Source organism: Trachemys scripta, chromosome 22, assembly GCF_013100865.1.
Source record: "Trachemys scripta elegans isolate TJP31775 chromosome 22, CAS_Tse_1.0, whole genome shotgun sequence".
In the NCBI taxonomy this organism is placed as follows: domain Eukaryota; kingdom Metazoa; phylum Chordata; order Testudines; family Emydidae; genus Trachemys; species Trachemys scripta.
The window spans coordinates 8,370,668-8,384,047 of record NC_048319.1 but is presented as its reverse complement, the minus strand read 5'-3'; the positions used below and the strand labels follow the sequence as shown (position 1 = coordinate 8,384,047).

At 43.3% G+C, this 13,380-nt stretch overlaps 1 protein-coding gene across 2 annotated transcripts in view; it reads left to right on the top strand.

Annotated features, from left to right (window-relative positions):
• The first annotated feature begins 27 nt into the window (after positions 1-27).
• CHAF1A (chromatin assembly factor 1 subunit A) overlaps positions 28-13,380 on the top strand; it is a 28,228-nt gene continuing 14,875 nt past the window's right edge. Inside the window, exons 1-4 of one of the 2 annotated variants that reach the window (XM_034755249.1) lie at positions 28-236; positions 6,264-6,314; positions 6,561-7,366; positions 10,954-11,010. In XM_034755249.1, the coding sequence (XP_034611140.1) occupies positions 6,266-6,314; positions 6,561-7,366; positions 10,954-11,010 (912 nt within the window). In that variant the 5' untranslated portion in view covers positions 28-236; positions 6,264-6,265. Of the gene's footprint in view, positions 237-5,423; positions 5,568-6,263; positions 6,315-6,560; positions 7,367-10,953; positions 11,011-13,380 lie in introns of those variants that run through there. The other variant, XM_034755248.1, reaches the window with a different exon arrangement.

The window sequence follows — 13,380 nt, the reverse complement described above, 5'->3', positions numbered from 1 at the left end:
GCCCCCTGCCGGCCCGGGGGAGCGAGATCCGCCCTTTGGATAAGCCACTACCATAGATAGGCGCGTGTGAGAGAACGTCCCTACCGCAGCACCATAGAAAGTGAGGCCGCGGCTAGAGAGTCACCCTGCAGGCGACGTGCTGCTCCAACGCCCCCTGCAGGCAGGAGCACCATAGCGCGCGTGAGACCCACAAACAAACGCAGGCCAGGCTGGGACAGCAGGTGTACTGCGTACTTGTGATTAATAGCTATATCACTATTATTATCACTACTGTGCAACAGCATTATTATAATTTCCATTGCTAATAGCTCTACTTTTGATCACTGTTATCACCACCACTTATCACGATTATCGTTTTCACTATGACCAAGTAAGATGGCTGTTATTTTCACTACTGTCACGCTTCCAATGGTTTTATCACCATTCATTTTCTCGTCACCATTACTGCAATTATTTACTATTAACTCTCAAGACAGAAGCATTATTAATTATTCTTATTTATCATTTATATAGTGCCAACACTGCCCTAAGCACATTATAGATGGTATGAAGTCACAGTCCTTGAACAGAAGACATTTCACTCTCAGAGCTCAGTCCTGTCAAAACATAGCTTCCGCACTATCCTGCAAAGACTTATGGAGTTGCTTAACTTTATGCACTGTGAGTAGGCCCACTGACTTCATAGTCATAGCCATTGATGGAACTAGTCACAGTCAAGTTAAGCACGTGTATAAGTGTTTCTAGGATTGCAACTACTTAAAGTGATCAATTTTACCAGCACAATCCCATTATTCCATATGATTTCTTGCTGTCCCAGGAAATTCTTTTGGAACACCTGATACGTTCTGGTTTTTCATTTCATAAATCGGAAGCTTAGGTTTGTTCAAGACTTGTTATACCAGGTAGAATTAGTTCTAACATCAAATCCAGTCCAGAATCAGAAACAAACAGTCCAATAGAGTGTAATTAACAGCGTTTGGAGTGAAAAATCCAAGCTCATCTTTTGATTGCAATGAATGTTTATGATACATGTTCAGTGTTTCACAATAAATGCATTCTTAACTCTGAATTCCTGGAAAAAAAATCCTCCACTCCAAGACATATGCCCACTGTTGAAAAAGAAGCTAGCAACAATGATTGCAACAGTTTCTTAAGTGCATGTTTGTCTTATTGGAATATTTCGCAACCCTAAGAAAAGTTGCCACAAAATTGTGCCTATTAGGCACGACCACTTTTTCACCCCAAACTCTGTTTCTTCTCCCTAGAGATGTGTTCCTACAACTCTACCTGTTCTATACCTGGAGAAACAAATATGAAAAGGTTTCTCCTGTGCCCTTTTTCATGTGTTTGGCTGTTGGGGAGTGGGGGCTTTGTTTTTTGTTTGTTTGTTTGTTTTCTATGAATTTTTTAAATTTACTTTAGTGTAAAACTGAGATTAAATCCATTGACTGCAGTGGAATTATTCCAGATTTACACCAATGTCATGGAAAACAGAATTTGACCTCGTAGCTTGTGCTTTGTCTGGGTTTAATATGACTGCCTGAAATCATACATTGGCCAAGATTCAGCCACTGACACCTCACTACTTTCTGCTCCAAATATACAATTCACTTTCAACATAGCTTTCCCCTTAAGCAATACATGGCAGATAGATAGACCACCACAGCATTCCATCTGCAGCTGTGTTACTACTTCACCTGCATCCTTAACTGCTCACTAACAATACTAGCTTTTGATACATCAACCCTGAAGCACCAGAGACAGCGTATCATACATCATGGGACTAGAAAGGACCATGAGAGGTCTTCTAGTCCAGTCCCCTGCACTCAAGGCACGACCAAGCATTAACTAGACCATCCCTGACAGGTGTCTGTCCAATCTACTCTTAAAAATCTCCAATAAGGGAGATTCCGCCGTCTCCCTAGGCAATTTATTCCAGTGCTTAACTATCCTGACAGGAAGTTTTGTGCAAGTGTCTCAGAGTGAGGACAGGGACACCCCTCTGAGTGTAAAAGCCTGGGCACATGTGTCCTATTTCTGTGCATGAGACTTTCCATACGTGGTCAACATGTGCAAAGCTTGTCACACCAAGGAAATGTAACCGAACTGGAATGAGACCGGGCATGCAAGTAGTGTATGCAGCGACTGAGAGCGAGTCTGTAATCTGCTTCTTCCGCCCAGTCGCAAAGAGGCTTCCACCTCTCCCAGCCTCTGGAGCCCAGAGCCAGGGAGACACAAGAATAGACAGAGCAGCCTGCGAGACACGGGAACAGACAGATGGACACACCAAATCGAGAGTCAGACACAAGGCGACGGACAGACGGACCCCCAAGTTGCCTGGGGCGGAGCTTCCTAGACAGACAGACACCACCCATTCCCAAATGTTACAGACCTAATACAAAATCCCGACCTCCAACAGCACAGCCGGGCAGCGTTCCATGCGTCTGCCCGGTCATCTTCTCACTCCAGAAGTTTCTGGCGTTGGGATTAGGTCTCCTCAGAGGTCTGGGGCTTCTGGGATGCCTAATGTGAATTGAGCCAACCTGACAGGGTGCACTGTGAGGCCTCTGAGGACCCCTGGTGGGCACAAGGCTGTGGACAACACAGGGCCCTGCCAGACACCGTTCCCACTAGAGCCAGCCCTCGCCCTGTATGCCCTAATGGTTTTACCTCTATGGCAGAGCAAAAACATGGGCTGGGCCCCTTAGGTTTGCCTCATGTGGGGCCACCTGCCATGAGCAAGGAGGGACTGTGGCCCCCCACTTCACACTTATGGCTATTGGAGCTCTGAGTTTTCTCCCACCTCCAGTGCATCGGGGCTGAGGCCTCTGCAGTAGGGGGAAGACTCTGTCGCCAGCACCCCAACGTGTTGGGTGAAAACAGAGGTTTTAACTGGTCTGTGCTATGATGTGGATCCAAGCCGCAGTTCTGACTGGATTCCTGCTTTAAGTGCAAAATTCATGTCACTTTGTAACTTTGTCAGACTTCTGGTTTTGGCAGAAATTTCGCAAATAAATAAATAAAATAATCACCCTGAGGCAGACACCCAGTATGGAAAATTTCAGCAGAAATGGTTAAAGTTTGGTAAACGTATAAGCAAAACAACAAGGTCTTATCATGGGAAGTGTGCGGCAAATTTAATAGGCTTGCCCGCCAAACAGCCCTGCCTATAATATCAAAAATGGCCAATTTTCAAATATTTATTTTTTTAAAAATAGATATTTTTTCAAAGAATAAACATCCTAGAAAGTCTGTTTCTATCCATACTACTGCTAGTCAAACACTGAGGCAAAAACAGAAATTACACAAACTCCTGCTTCAAATCCCAATCTCCATGGAACCTCAACTGTGAGTTACTGGTGATGTCGCCATGAAGTATTTTTCCTACTTGGCTTTCTGAGTGCAGGCTTCAGGATTCTCAGAAGTCCCCTTAACAGGGATCTTTGCTTTCCCTTTGCATTGGTGCATGTTTAAAAAGCATGCATTGCTTGTTAGTGGACACAAAAGGGCAGACTGCATTTGGATCACAATCAGTCCTTACCTGGGAATTGAAGTCACTCGCTCTGCTCTTCAAAAACCTTCCCAAACTCAAAGGAGTTCAAAATAAGCTCTACATTGTTGTGAGTTCTTTATATTGTCTTGAATGCACTTTCCTTTGTGATTCTTGCTGCGTCTGCGTTATGCTAGAATTTTGGCTAAACTCTTTGTATGAATTCTTAAACAAATACTCATTAAAGGCTGGCTAGATGCCTTGATCGTTTGTATCTGACTCTAGTTCACCACTTTTTGATCATATGAGGCCTATAGGACAACATAGAGCAGCCTGCATCAGCAGAACTGACCTGAGAAATCAATACTTCTTTCCTATGGGCAATAAACACATGGTATGACAAGTCCTTTTCAGTGACTTCCAGATAAAGGCGTATGTGAATAATTAGTAACACTCAGAATTAAATAATTAGTAAAATTTGCCCCAGTGTGTGAGCAATTCAGTAATTTCACATTCACACATATAGAGTTACACACACCAGCCATTGCATGTTTTCCCCATTTGTGTACATGCATGCTCACTTACATTGCAGAGCCCCTCTACATAACTGCTCAGGAACCTGGAGATGGTGCCACAGGATTTTTTGGGTTTGTGCCAGTAGAAAACCAAACCCCCTTATGTTCTTCCCAGTCCCTGTGCTCATATACTGGCAGGGAGCGCTATCCAGTAAATTAAAGAAGGGGCTAGGAGTCAGGACTACTGGACAGAGCTGTCAGAAACTCAGCAGGTTTAGGTCCCATTTCACCAGCCTCTTTGTTTTGGTTCATACGGATACACACGGAATGACCAAATTATTCTATTGTGCCAATGTAAACCTGGGATCAATTCATTGATTTAATTGGATCAGTCAAGATTTACGCCAGCATGACTGAAAGCAGAATTTGGCTTTATGACTCCTGCTTTCAGAGGCAGATTACAGTTTGATGGGGCCCTGCGCCAGAGCAAGTGGGGGTAGGGTGACCAGATATCCTGATTTTATAGGGACAGTCCTGATTTTTGGGTCATTTTCTTATATAGGCTCCTCTATCCTGATTTTTCACATTTGCTATCTGGTCACCCTAAGTGGGGGCCCCTCCTCCCTCCCTCCAGTGCTCTTGCCGGGGAGCTGGGTTAGCACACGGAGGTTTGCCTCGCTTCATCCACCTAGCGCTCCTGCTGGGGAGCAGGGTCAGGGTACGGGGGGCTTCCCCTGCTCCCCAGCAGAAGTACACAAGAGTGCACATTTTTCAGGGGGCCCCCAATTGGCCGGGGCCACTGGGCATGGGCCCTGTTGTCCCAGTGGCTAATCTGCCACTGCCTGCTTTGAATAAATCCACTGCACACCCAGGCAGAGCAGGGCCGATTGTTCACTTGGGCATTCCACTCAGGCAGAGCAGTGGTCCTTGCACACTCAGGATCATAGGTGATTGCACACTCACTCACTCACTGCATGCTAGGGGTCACCCGTTAGGGAGCAGACCCTCTTGCACACTCAGGGGAAGCAGGGCTGATTGCACACTCAGAGTCATGGCACTGGGGGGGTCACATTCGGGGGAGCAGGGCCCCTGGCAAGGGCCCACGCAGGGGAAGCAGGACCTCACGCAGAGTCGGTCACACTCTGCCTAGGGCCCATTGCGCAAGAGGCGAGCGGCAGAGCCCCACCTGCCCAGCACGAGACCCTCACCTGTCCAACCCCCCAGCCGTAACCCAGCCGTGGGTGCTACAGCCAATCATTAGCCGGGCATGGCATGGTGGCAGCTGTTTGCACCAATGGGCGCGCAGTCTCTTCCAGCCAATAGGCGGCGGCAGCCCCGGGCCTCCTCCTCCTCCTCCTCCCGCTGGAGCCGGCTGCGGGGGCGGCTTCTCGCGAGGCTTCGCGGGGGCGAGGTCACATGGGGCCCTCTGGGCCTATCAGCGTGCCGAAGCGTGGAGCCGCCGAGGCTCCCGCCAAATACGAGCGGGAGAAGCTGGCGCGCCCCGGTCCTTGCGGCCGCCGGGGGAGGAGCCAGGGCCGCGCTCCGCGGCCGGGATATGGCAGGTACGGGCCGGGCGGAGGGGAGCGGGGCTGTGGCGGGGGAAGGAGCCCGGGCCGGGCGGAGGGGACAGCCCCGCTCCCCCGGGGACGGCACCCGGCTCCCCTCACAAGGCCGGAGGGTGGGTCGGGAGCGGCCCGAGCCCGGGGTTCTGTTCCCGGCGCTGGGGCCTGGGGCCCCCTCCCGTAAAGCGGGGCCGAGACCACCACGGCAAAGCGCCCGGAGACCCTGGGGTGCGAGGGGCGCGATGCGCCCCCCATGGCGCAGCCTAGCTGTTGGGGGTCCGTACGTGGAGCTACTAGCCCTGGCTGGAAGAGGAAGGCGGTGGTGCCCATCTGACGGGCTACCGGCCCTGATCAAGGGTAGTCCACTGGCCCCTTTGCCAGAGTCGGGCTGCTCCACCTGGCCCCTCTCACGCCCCTTTCCCACAATTTGGGGAGAAGGTTGAATTGCCAATTGTTGATCAGTCAGCAGGGTCTGGCCCTGTAAAACCGCCACTCCAATAGTCCTCCTTTGGATGCTGGCCTGGTTGCCCTTCTCCACTTGTGATTAGGACAAGGAGATCTTATTCCTCTATCCCGCAGAAAATGCTTCTCTCTCATGATGCAGCTGGTGATCGACCGACATCATCACGCAGATATTTCCTGAATCTGTAAGAAATGTGAGCGAAATGTAAATGTGTGTTTGTTTTCTACTTGCAGCCATGGAGTGCAGAGACAAACCAGTTATTCCCACAAGGAAACTAGTGCAAGGTAACTTTCGGGAAGAGGGCTGGAGACTTGTTCCTGATCCAACTTGCTTTCTAAAATAGTCTACATCAAATGTTGCATAGACTTGTTAAACCAATTCTGTTCAGTATATGTAGTAACTTCACTTTTGAGCCGATAAAGGATTTCCTTGCACTTTTAAGAACCCATTAACTTTTGTTTAATTTGTTTAGTTTCTCCCCCTGCTGATTTGTATGATTTTACTAAAGTAATGAAATCTTACTATTTCAGCACGGTTGCCTTTCAAGCGTTTGAATCCTGTACCAAAGGAGAAATATGACACAGGCATGGAAGTCAAGAAAGCAAAGAGCTCACAAGATGTTGTTGGTCAAAATAAAGATTCCAATCTAGATACGTCACATGCATCCTTGGACAATATGGAGAATGACTGCCAGTTGGATTCTGAAATGCAATTCACTCCCAAACTTGTTAACGGAAAGGGTCCGTTAGATAACTTTGTACAGAAAAACATGAAAAATAACATGAGAGAAACTGTACTCATATTTGACTTGACAGAGGACTCTAACCACACACTAAGTGATGGCCTAGACCACAGTAAATTAAATTCAGAAGCATCTTCATCTGTAGAGACAACTAATGGTATGATAGAAGATACAAACCAGTCGACTCCATTAAAGCCTGTTCAGAATGCCCAAGTGGATGTTTCAATGGATACCAATCCATCTTATGAAGCTACTGCAAATAAGTATGAAGACTCAATAGATGTAACTAAATCCTGTTCTGAATTATCAAATACACAGTATAATAATTTGGAGAATGAGTGTGAACTCAAGGGTGTTATATTTGAGGGGAAGATGCCTGTAGTAGTTCTGGAGGATATTATGACTGTGAGATCTCCCCGTGTTGTGTCTTTGGAAGGAAGTATGACCTCAGAAAGTGAGACAATGGAATCTTCTCCTGAAGGAGACTCTATACTTACTAATTCCTCATTAAGCTCCCCCTCTTCTACCAGCTCACCTGAGGCACAGAACAGGAGTGATACTAGTCCTTTAGCTGCTTCAATACCTGTTCGGAAGGTTGGTTTTTTGTTTTTAAATGTTTGTTTCATTTGCATGTAGCTAGCAGTCTCCCACCACAAAATCTATTTTAGGATTGTTTTTAATCCCTTTGTTCTGCCATTTCAAGATGTTAAAGGTCATGGAAAGAGTTCTGAAAAGTATTGTAAGTTGATATACTTTTGCAAAAAGCTCATCACTCATATAGTGAACAAGATTCTCGAATGTTGACTCTTTTAAGGCAGAGAGCTGGATTCTTAGCTATTTCTAAAATGAGTAGTTAAAATAATGTGCATAATCAGTGCATCTTGAGCTGTATATTTTAATGTTCTCACAGGTATATTTACATAACTTAGTCATGAAGCCCTGTGACTTTACACCTGGGTATAATATGTGGGTAAACAGCAGAGTTCAAAGATAATTGTCTATGTAGGACATTTTAAAATCTTACCTTTTATGAAGTTGTCGGAATTGTAAGTCCTTCTATATATACAAGATTGAGTTTTAGGTTGTGGAAGAAGCTGTTCAAGTGTGCAAAAAGCTTTTTTTTTTAAGTAATATTTATGTAAAATTCCTTGAAGGATAGAAAATGCTCAAACTGCAAGTCTTATTTCAGAAGAATATAGCTACAAATCCATGTGCTGTTTGGGGGTGGGAAGAGGGCAACTCAGACAACTTTTCTGCATCTCTTAAAACTAGTGTGCAAATCTTGTGCTGTCAGCCATCTTGTTAAAATATACACCATCTGATCACGTGCAGTAATCCATTGCTTGACTTTTTTTCCTAAAGCATTAGTACAAAACGATTTGAGGCACCTGGTGCTGACTGACCAACAGCATCAAGAGTGGAATATAATAGTAAATACACATCTACACTAATTAAGCTTCACGGTAGCTTCGTGTGTGTTAATTTTATGCACTCATTGAATTAGTTTCAACTCAGACTTCTGTTCTAGTGATTGTTAGAACCTTTACAGCACCATGATCTTTGGCAGTGCACTGAGAGGGTAGCTTGGGTTTTTGAAACCGCAATCTGCGCGAATAGTGCTCAAACAATTAATCAAATGGTTTGAATAAAGTGGAGAGGTGAATAGGCTTTTCTGGAATCTATCAACTGAGATGTAAAGTGGGAGTTTCTCTTGCATGAAACACAAAGACCTGATGCTTAATATTGTTGAACCAGAGCAGACCTTGTAACTATGCTTTGGGCACTGCCATCTCCTTCAGTGCAAAAGTATGGTAGACTGTCTGGTCTGTGTATTTGTTTAGTTCTAGCTACCACTTAATTTTGTAATTGTTTTTCTAATAAAGAGGTTCAGGGCTAGGGTGTGGGTACTGCTCTATGAAGAAAGATTGTGAGCAAAATGTGTAGCTTGGCCAAGTGATTTGAGGGAGTGGGGAGGAGGAGGGGGACACACATGCAACAGAAAGGTCTAAACACTGAGAATGGAGAGAAATTATTTAGGGGGATACAAAGGAGTAATAGGATACAATTAAATGGCTCATAGTCTAATACCAGAAACTTACTGATGAATTAGACTGTGGAATAGCTTCCCAAGTGAGGTAGTAGAAGCTCAATTACTGGGGATATCATAACTGGATTGGAAAAAACACTAAAGTGTACTTCAGAGTACTATTATGCATTGGCTGGGGTTTGGACTTCATGAATGTTACATCTCTTCCCTTTCTAATTTCTGTTACATCAGTGGCTTGTGTTTTAGCTAGAAAAAAACAGTTATTGAGTTAAGTTACAAGTAGGTTTGGCAGAATTAAATTTTATTTTATTTTTTTATAGTTTTGATGGATATCAGTTTTTTTTTTTTTAAGAACTTCTTTTTTATCCATTTACATTTTCAGTTGTGGGAAATTATGGGAGGATCTGACTAGTTACTTAATGACAATAGACTTTAAGGTTCAAAAACTTTATAACCATTAAAACACAAATTGGCAATGTTATATGTCAAAATATACAATGTAAATATCCTTAAATTTCAGAGGTAGTCAATAGGTGGACTGCGGGCCAAATCTGGACCACCAGATACTTTTTGAACAGATCCTGAAATCTTCTTTTTTTTAAACTTTCTCTGGAATCTGGACCTTAATTATACATTGACCAAGGAATTTGGACCCTGATAGTCTATTTTTTATCTCCTAAGTTCTCAAGCAGCATTTCTTTCTTTGCCTAACTGTAAATTTTGATTATAAATGGAAATATTTTGTGTACAGTGAAACTGATGCTTACCAATTAAAATGTAATCCTTCCAAACCTAGTTAAACTTATGATCTTGATCCCTGAATTGACAATATGCTCTTATCTAGTACTATAAACTTGTCTGATACCATACTTGTAACAAACATGAAGTACTGCCAGTATAGCCTTATAGGGTAAATGTGCTTCGCTTTTGGCATAATATGGTGATAAACCACTGTTTTTAAACTAAAGCTCCACTTGGAAATCTTGCCACAAAACTGCCAGTGTAATGAAATAAAGGATTTTCGGAGGGGGGTAACCTGCATTCCACAAACTTCAAAATAAGGTAAAATGTCATATCCTTGGTATTTTAATTGAATGGAGCTTTTGCCAAAAATGGGGAAAACAGCACATACTACAGTGTCTGTTCTGTGTGTCCTGGTATTGGCTTCTTTACAAAGTTGCATTAAATGTGTTTAAAAAAAAAAATGTAAATATGGCTTTACCGACCCAAAGAACCTTATGGCAAGGACTGCATCCTTTCTTATACAAGGCTGAGTGCAGGACTATTGCTTGGTTATACTGCATAAGCATACATCTTTCAGAATAGGAAACTGGGTATTGAATGAGTAAAACATTGTACTACCTGATCTGTATTGAGAAGCCTAGAAAAGGAGAGAATAGAGGGATTTAGCAAAGCTAACTAAACTACATAAAATACTACAGACAAACTTAATCCATTTAATCATCATGTGAATTACATTGTTTGGTATTCCACAGTTGCCTATACAGAAATTTATACATGTCTAAAACAAGCATAGATGTACTGTCTGGTGGAAGGGTAAGAACAAGAGGGGCCTTTCTTCTCTCTGACAACTTCTTGTCTCATGGTTGTTAAGGACACTCCTTTTATTTGGGTAATGAGAGTCCAAAATCCTGGCACAAATCAGTGGCATACAAGAGTAAAATATTGGCAGTAAGTAGGATCTAACTTTGCTACAGCTTTGGCTCCCCTTGTTATGTTGTAGTGATTTATAGTGGCTTTGTGATTGACTTCTGCTCTTTTATATGTACAAAAATAAAAACATATTTTGGTTTTTTAAATATACCATGGTGAGGGTACATTAGAGAAGAATAGCATAATGCTAAAGTATGCAGAGTAGTAATCTAGCATAAGCTTCAGTTTGCAATAAATTCTTATAAATACATGCTTGGTAAATCAGTCTGGCTAGGAATGAAAAGAGCTGAAACCTGCTTCCTAAGTTGTAGGAATATTTAACCTATCAAACATGCTGTTGGAGGTCTAAAATTACAGCAAGTTTTGGTTGAGCTCTTCTGGAGAAAGTGCTCTAGGAATTGTACTGAGAATGATGTAGACAGTATGAATCTAAAAACATCTCTGTACCTTCTAATTTCAGGTGCATCAGAAATTCCTCAAAAGTTCTGCGGAGAAGGAGAAGCTGAGATTGCAAAGAGTAAGGCATTTTCACTGACCTAGAAAGTTTACCTGCTGTGCTTTTTGCATTGAATAGTAAGCAAAGCCTTTTGCGTTTCCTTTTGGTCCACTTTAACACCTCTCTTCCTGCTTCTCCAGTTCTTCTAACTAAGGAATGTGGAATCTTTATGCATGCAGTTAAAAGTTCTTGGCTTGTCCTGAAATTGCCTAATGCATGAGTAGTAGCTTTGCTTATCTCCTGTGTGATATGCACTATAATATGAATTAAAGAAAAACATAGGTGCGTTTCCCACTGACTTCAGAAATGCTGAGAAGGATTCTTTATTTTCCTCAAACTTTTTAACTGACTATATAGATACACTCTTGTCATGCATTTCTGCCAAACGGCTTGGAAATCCTGAAGAACCTTTGCTCTAGGGCCGCCTCCTTCAACATTCTTCCTCTTTTCTTGACAGCTACAAATGATGTCTAGTTTCCGTTTAAAAAAAAAAAAATCTGACCGTGGCCTGCTTGCCTGTGTGATTTGCTGGGTGAGCTGGCAGGTGCTGCTCCAGGCAGCATTTGTAAGCTGCATCCTATATCCATTAGAAAGCTGCTGGTCAGCTACTCCCTTGTAGTGTTATGGTGCTATCATGTAATATCACTTCCATACCACTCGTTCCTGTAATGAAGTGCTAATCTAAAGCCCCTGATTAAATAGAATTTTATGCATAATCTGCAACAAATATTTACTTTGTTGCATGCTGGAACTAGACTGGCATTGGAACTAGACTGGCATTTTGCCAGAAGCTACTAAAACAAGCATCACGTATAAGCACCTATCATGTTCTCTCAGTAACTTGGTTACAAGATCTAATGATGGCCTGTCCCTGTTTCATATAAGCTACATTAACATTGTAGTTTAGATGGAGTTTGGGACAGACTTAGAAATCTTGGCTTTTTATATGCAACATACTTTGTGCCAACAATCTGTTGTACTCTCGCATTCCATATATACATACTCCTACTTTCAGACATTTGATTTGGGCTGAGTGAAAGCCTCTCTAGTGCACCGCTCCTGCTGTTTATTTATATAAAAAGGTTTGCTGTTATCTAGACAACTTACAAAGCCACGTCGGCCAATAAATCTTCAGAGGATTGAGTCTTTCTAGCAGTCAAGAAGTTCTTATGAACACATTCTTTATAGGATTGCTGCCATAGACATAATTTTGTATCAGTTTGTCAGACTTCTGTTGCAGATATCTGTGCAGCACAAGCTTTGCTTGGGAAATACAGGCATCTGCTGGAGGCCTGAAATGTGAACTCAGTAGACAGAAGCTAGAAACTGACAGTATGGGGCATTTGGATGTCTAAGTACAGATTTCCTTAGCTCCCAGATATAGCATGTGCATGTAGTGCCATCAAAACAGGGGCTATCTTGGGATCTATCGCTGTACTAAACATAACACAACCTCAGAATATTTCAGTAGATGCTGCAACTGAGAAAAATAGCTCAGGCTTGCCTCAGGATATTATAATGTAAGTTCTAACATCACTTATGTTTGCCTTCCCTACTCCTCCCATAATACGACTTAGCTCAGTTGTCCCCAACTTTTTTCGTCTGGCAAGCGCCAGACGACAAGCCACGGGGGACTGTGGAGGCAGACAAGCATCCGCCAAAATGCCGCCGACAAGCGGCAACGTCAATAGCGTCGCTGCCGAAATGCCGCCGACAAGCAGTGTCATCCAGAGGCGTCACCGCCAAAAATCAGCGGCATTTCGGCGGCGGCACCTCTGGATGACGCTGCTTCTCGGTGGCATTTCGGCGGATGCTCGTCCGCCGGCCAGTACGCAGGCGCACTTAGATGTTGGGGTCCCCTGACTTAAATTATCATAGCAACCCAAGGTGTCAAATTACCTTAAATGAACTGATGAACCAGTAAAAATGTCTCCTTGCTTTTAGAGTTCTATAGGAAATAAAATATCTGCATAATGCAAATGGTGGTGTTCATCATGTTTTTAGGAAGTAAAGTGGGTCTCCTTCAGAAACTCCATCTGGATATGAAAGTGATTTCTAATTGGGTTTTCACATTAGGAATCTCTAACAGTAGGTAGCCATAAATGAAAATAAGAGCATGAAAATGCAGTACCTAATAGGATATGTATTTCCCCAAATATCTTTTAAAAACTACCATAATCAAATCTAGAAAAGTCTTTCTCTTGTATACTTAAATTTCCATAAACAAATATGTATTCTCAGACTTAATAATTAAAACATACAACAAAATAGAACACAAACTTCCTTCAGTATGCAGAACATGATTAAAACACTGTACAACTGACAGGCCCATTGCGGAGGAGAGAGGGAGCCAAACCCATTAATCAACAGGTGTTTGAGGACCAGCTTCAC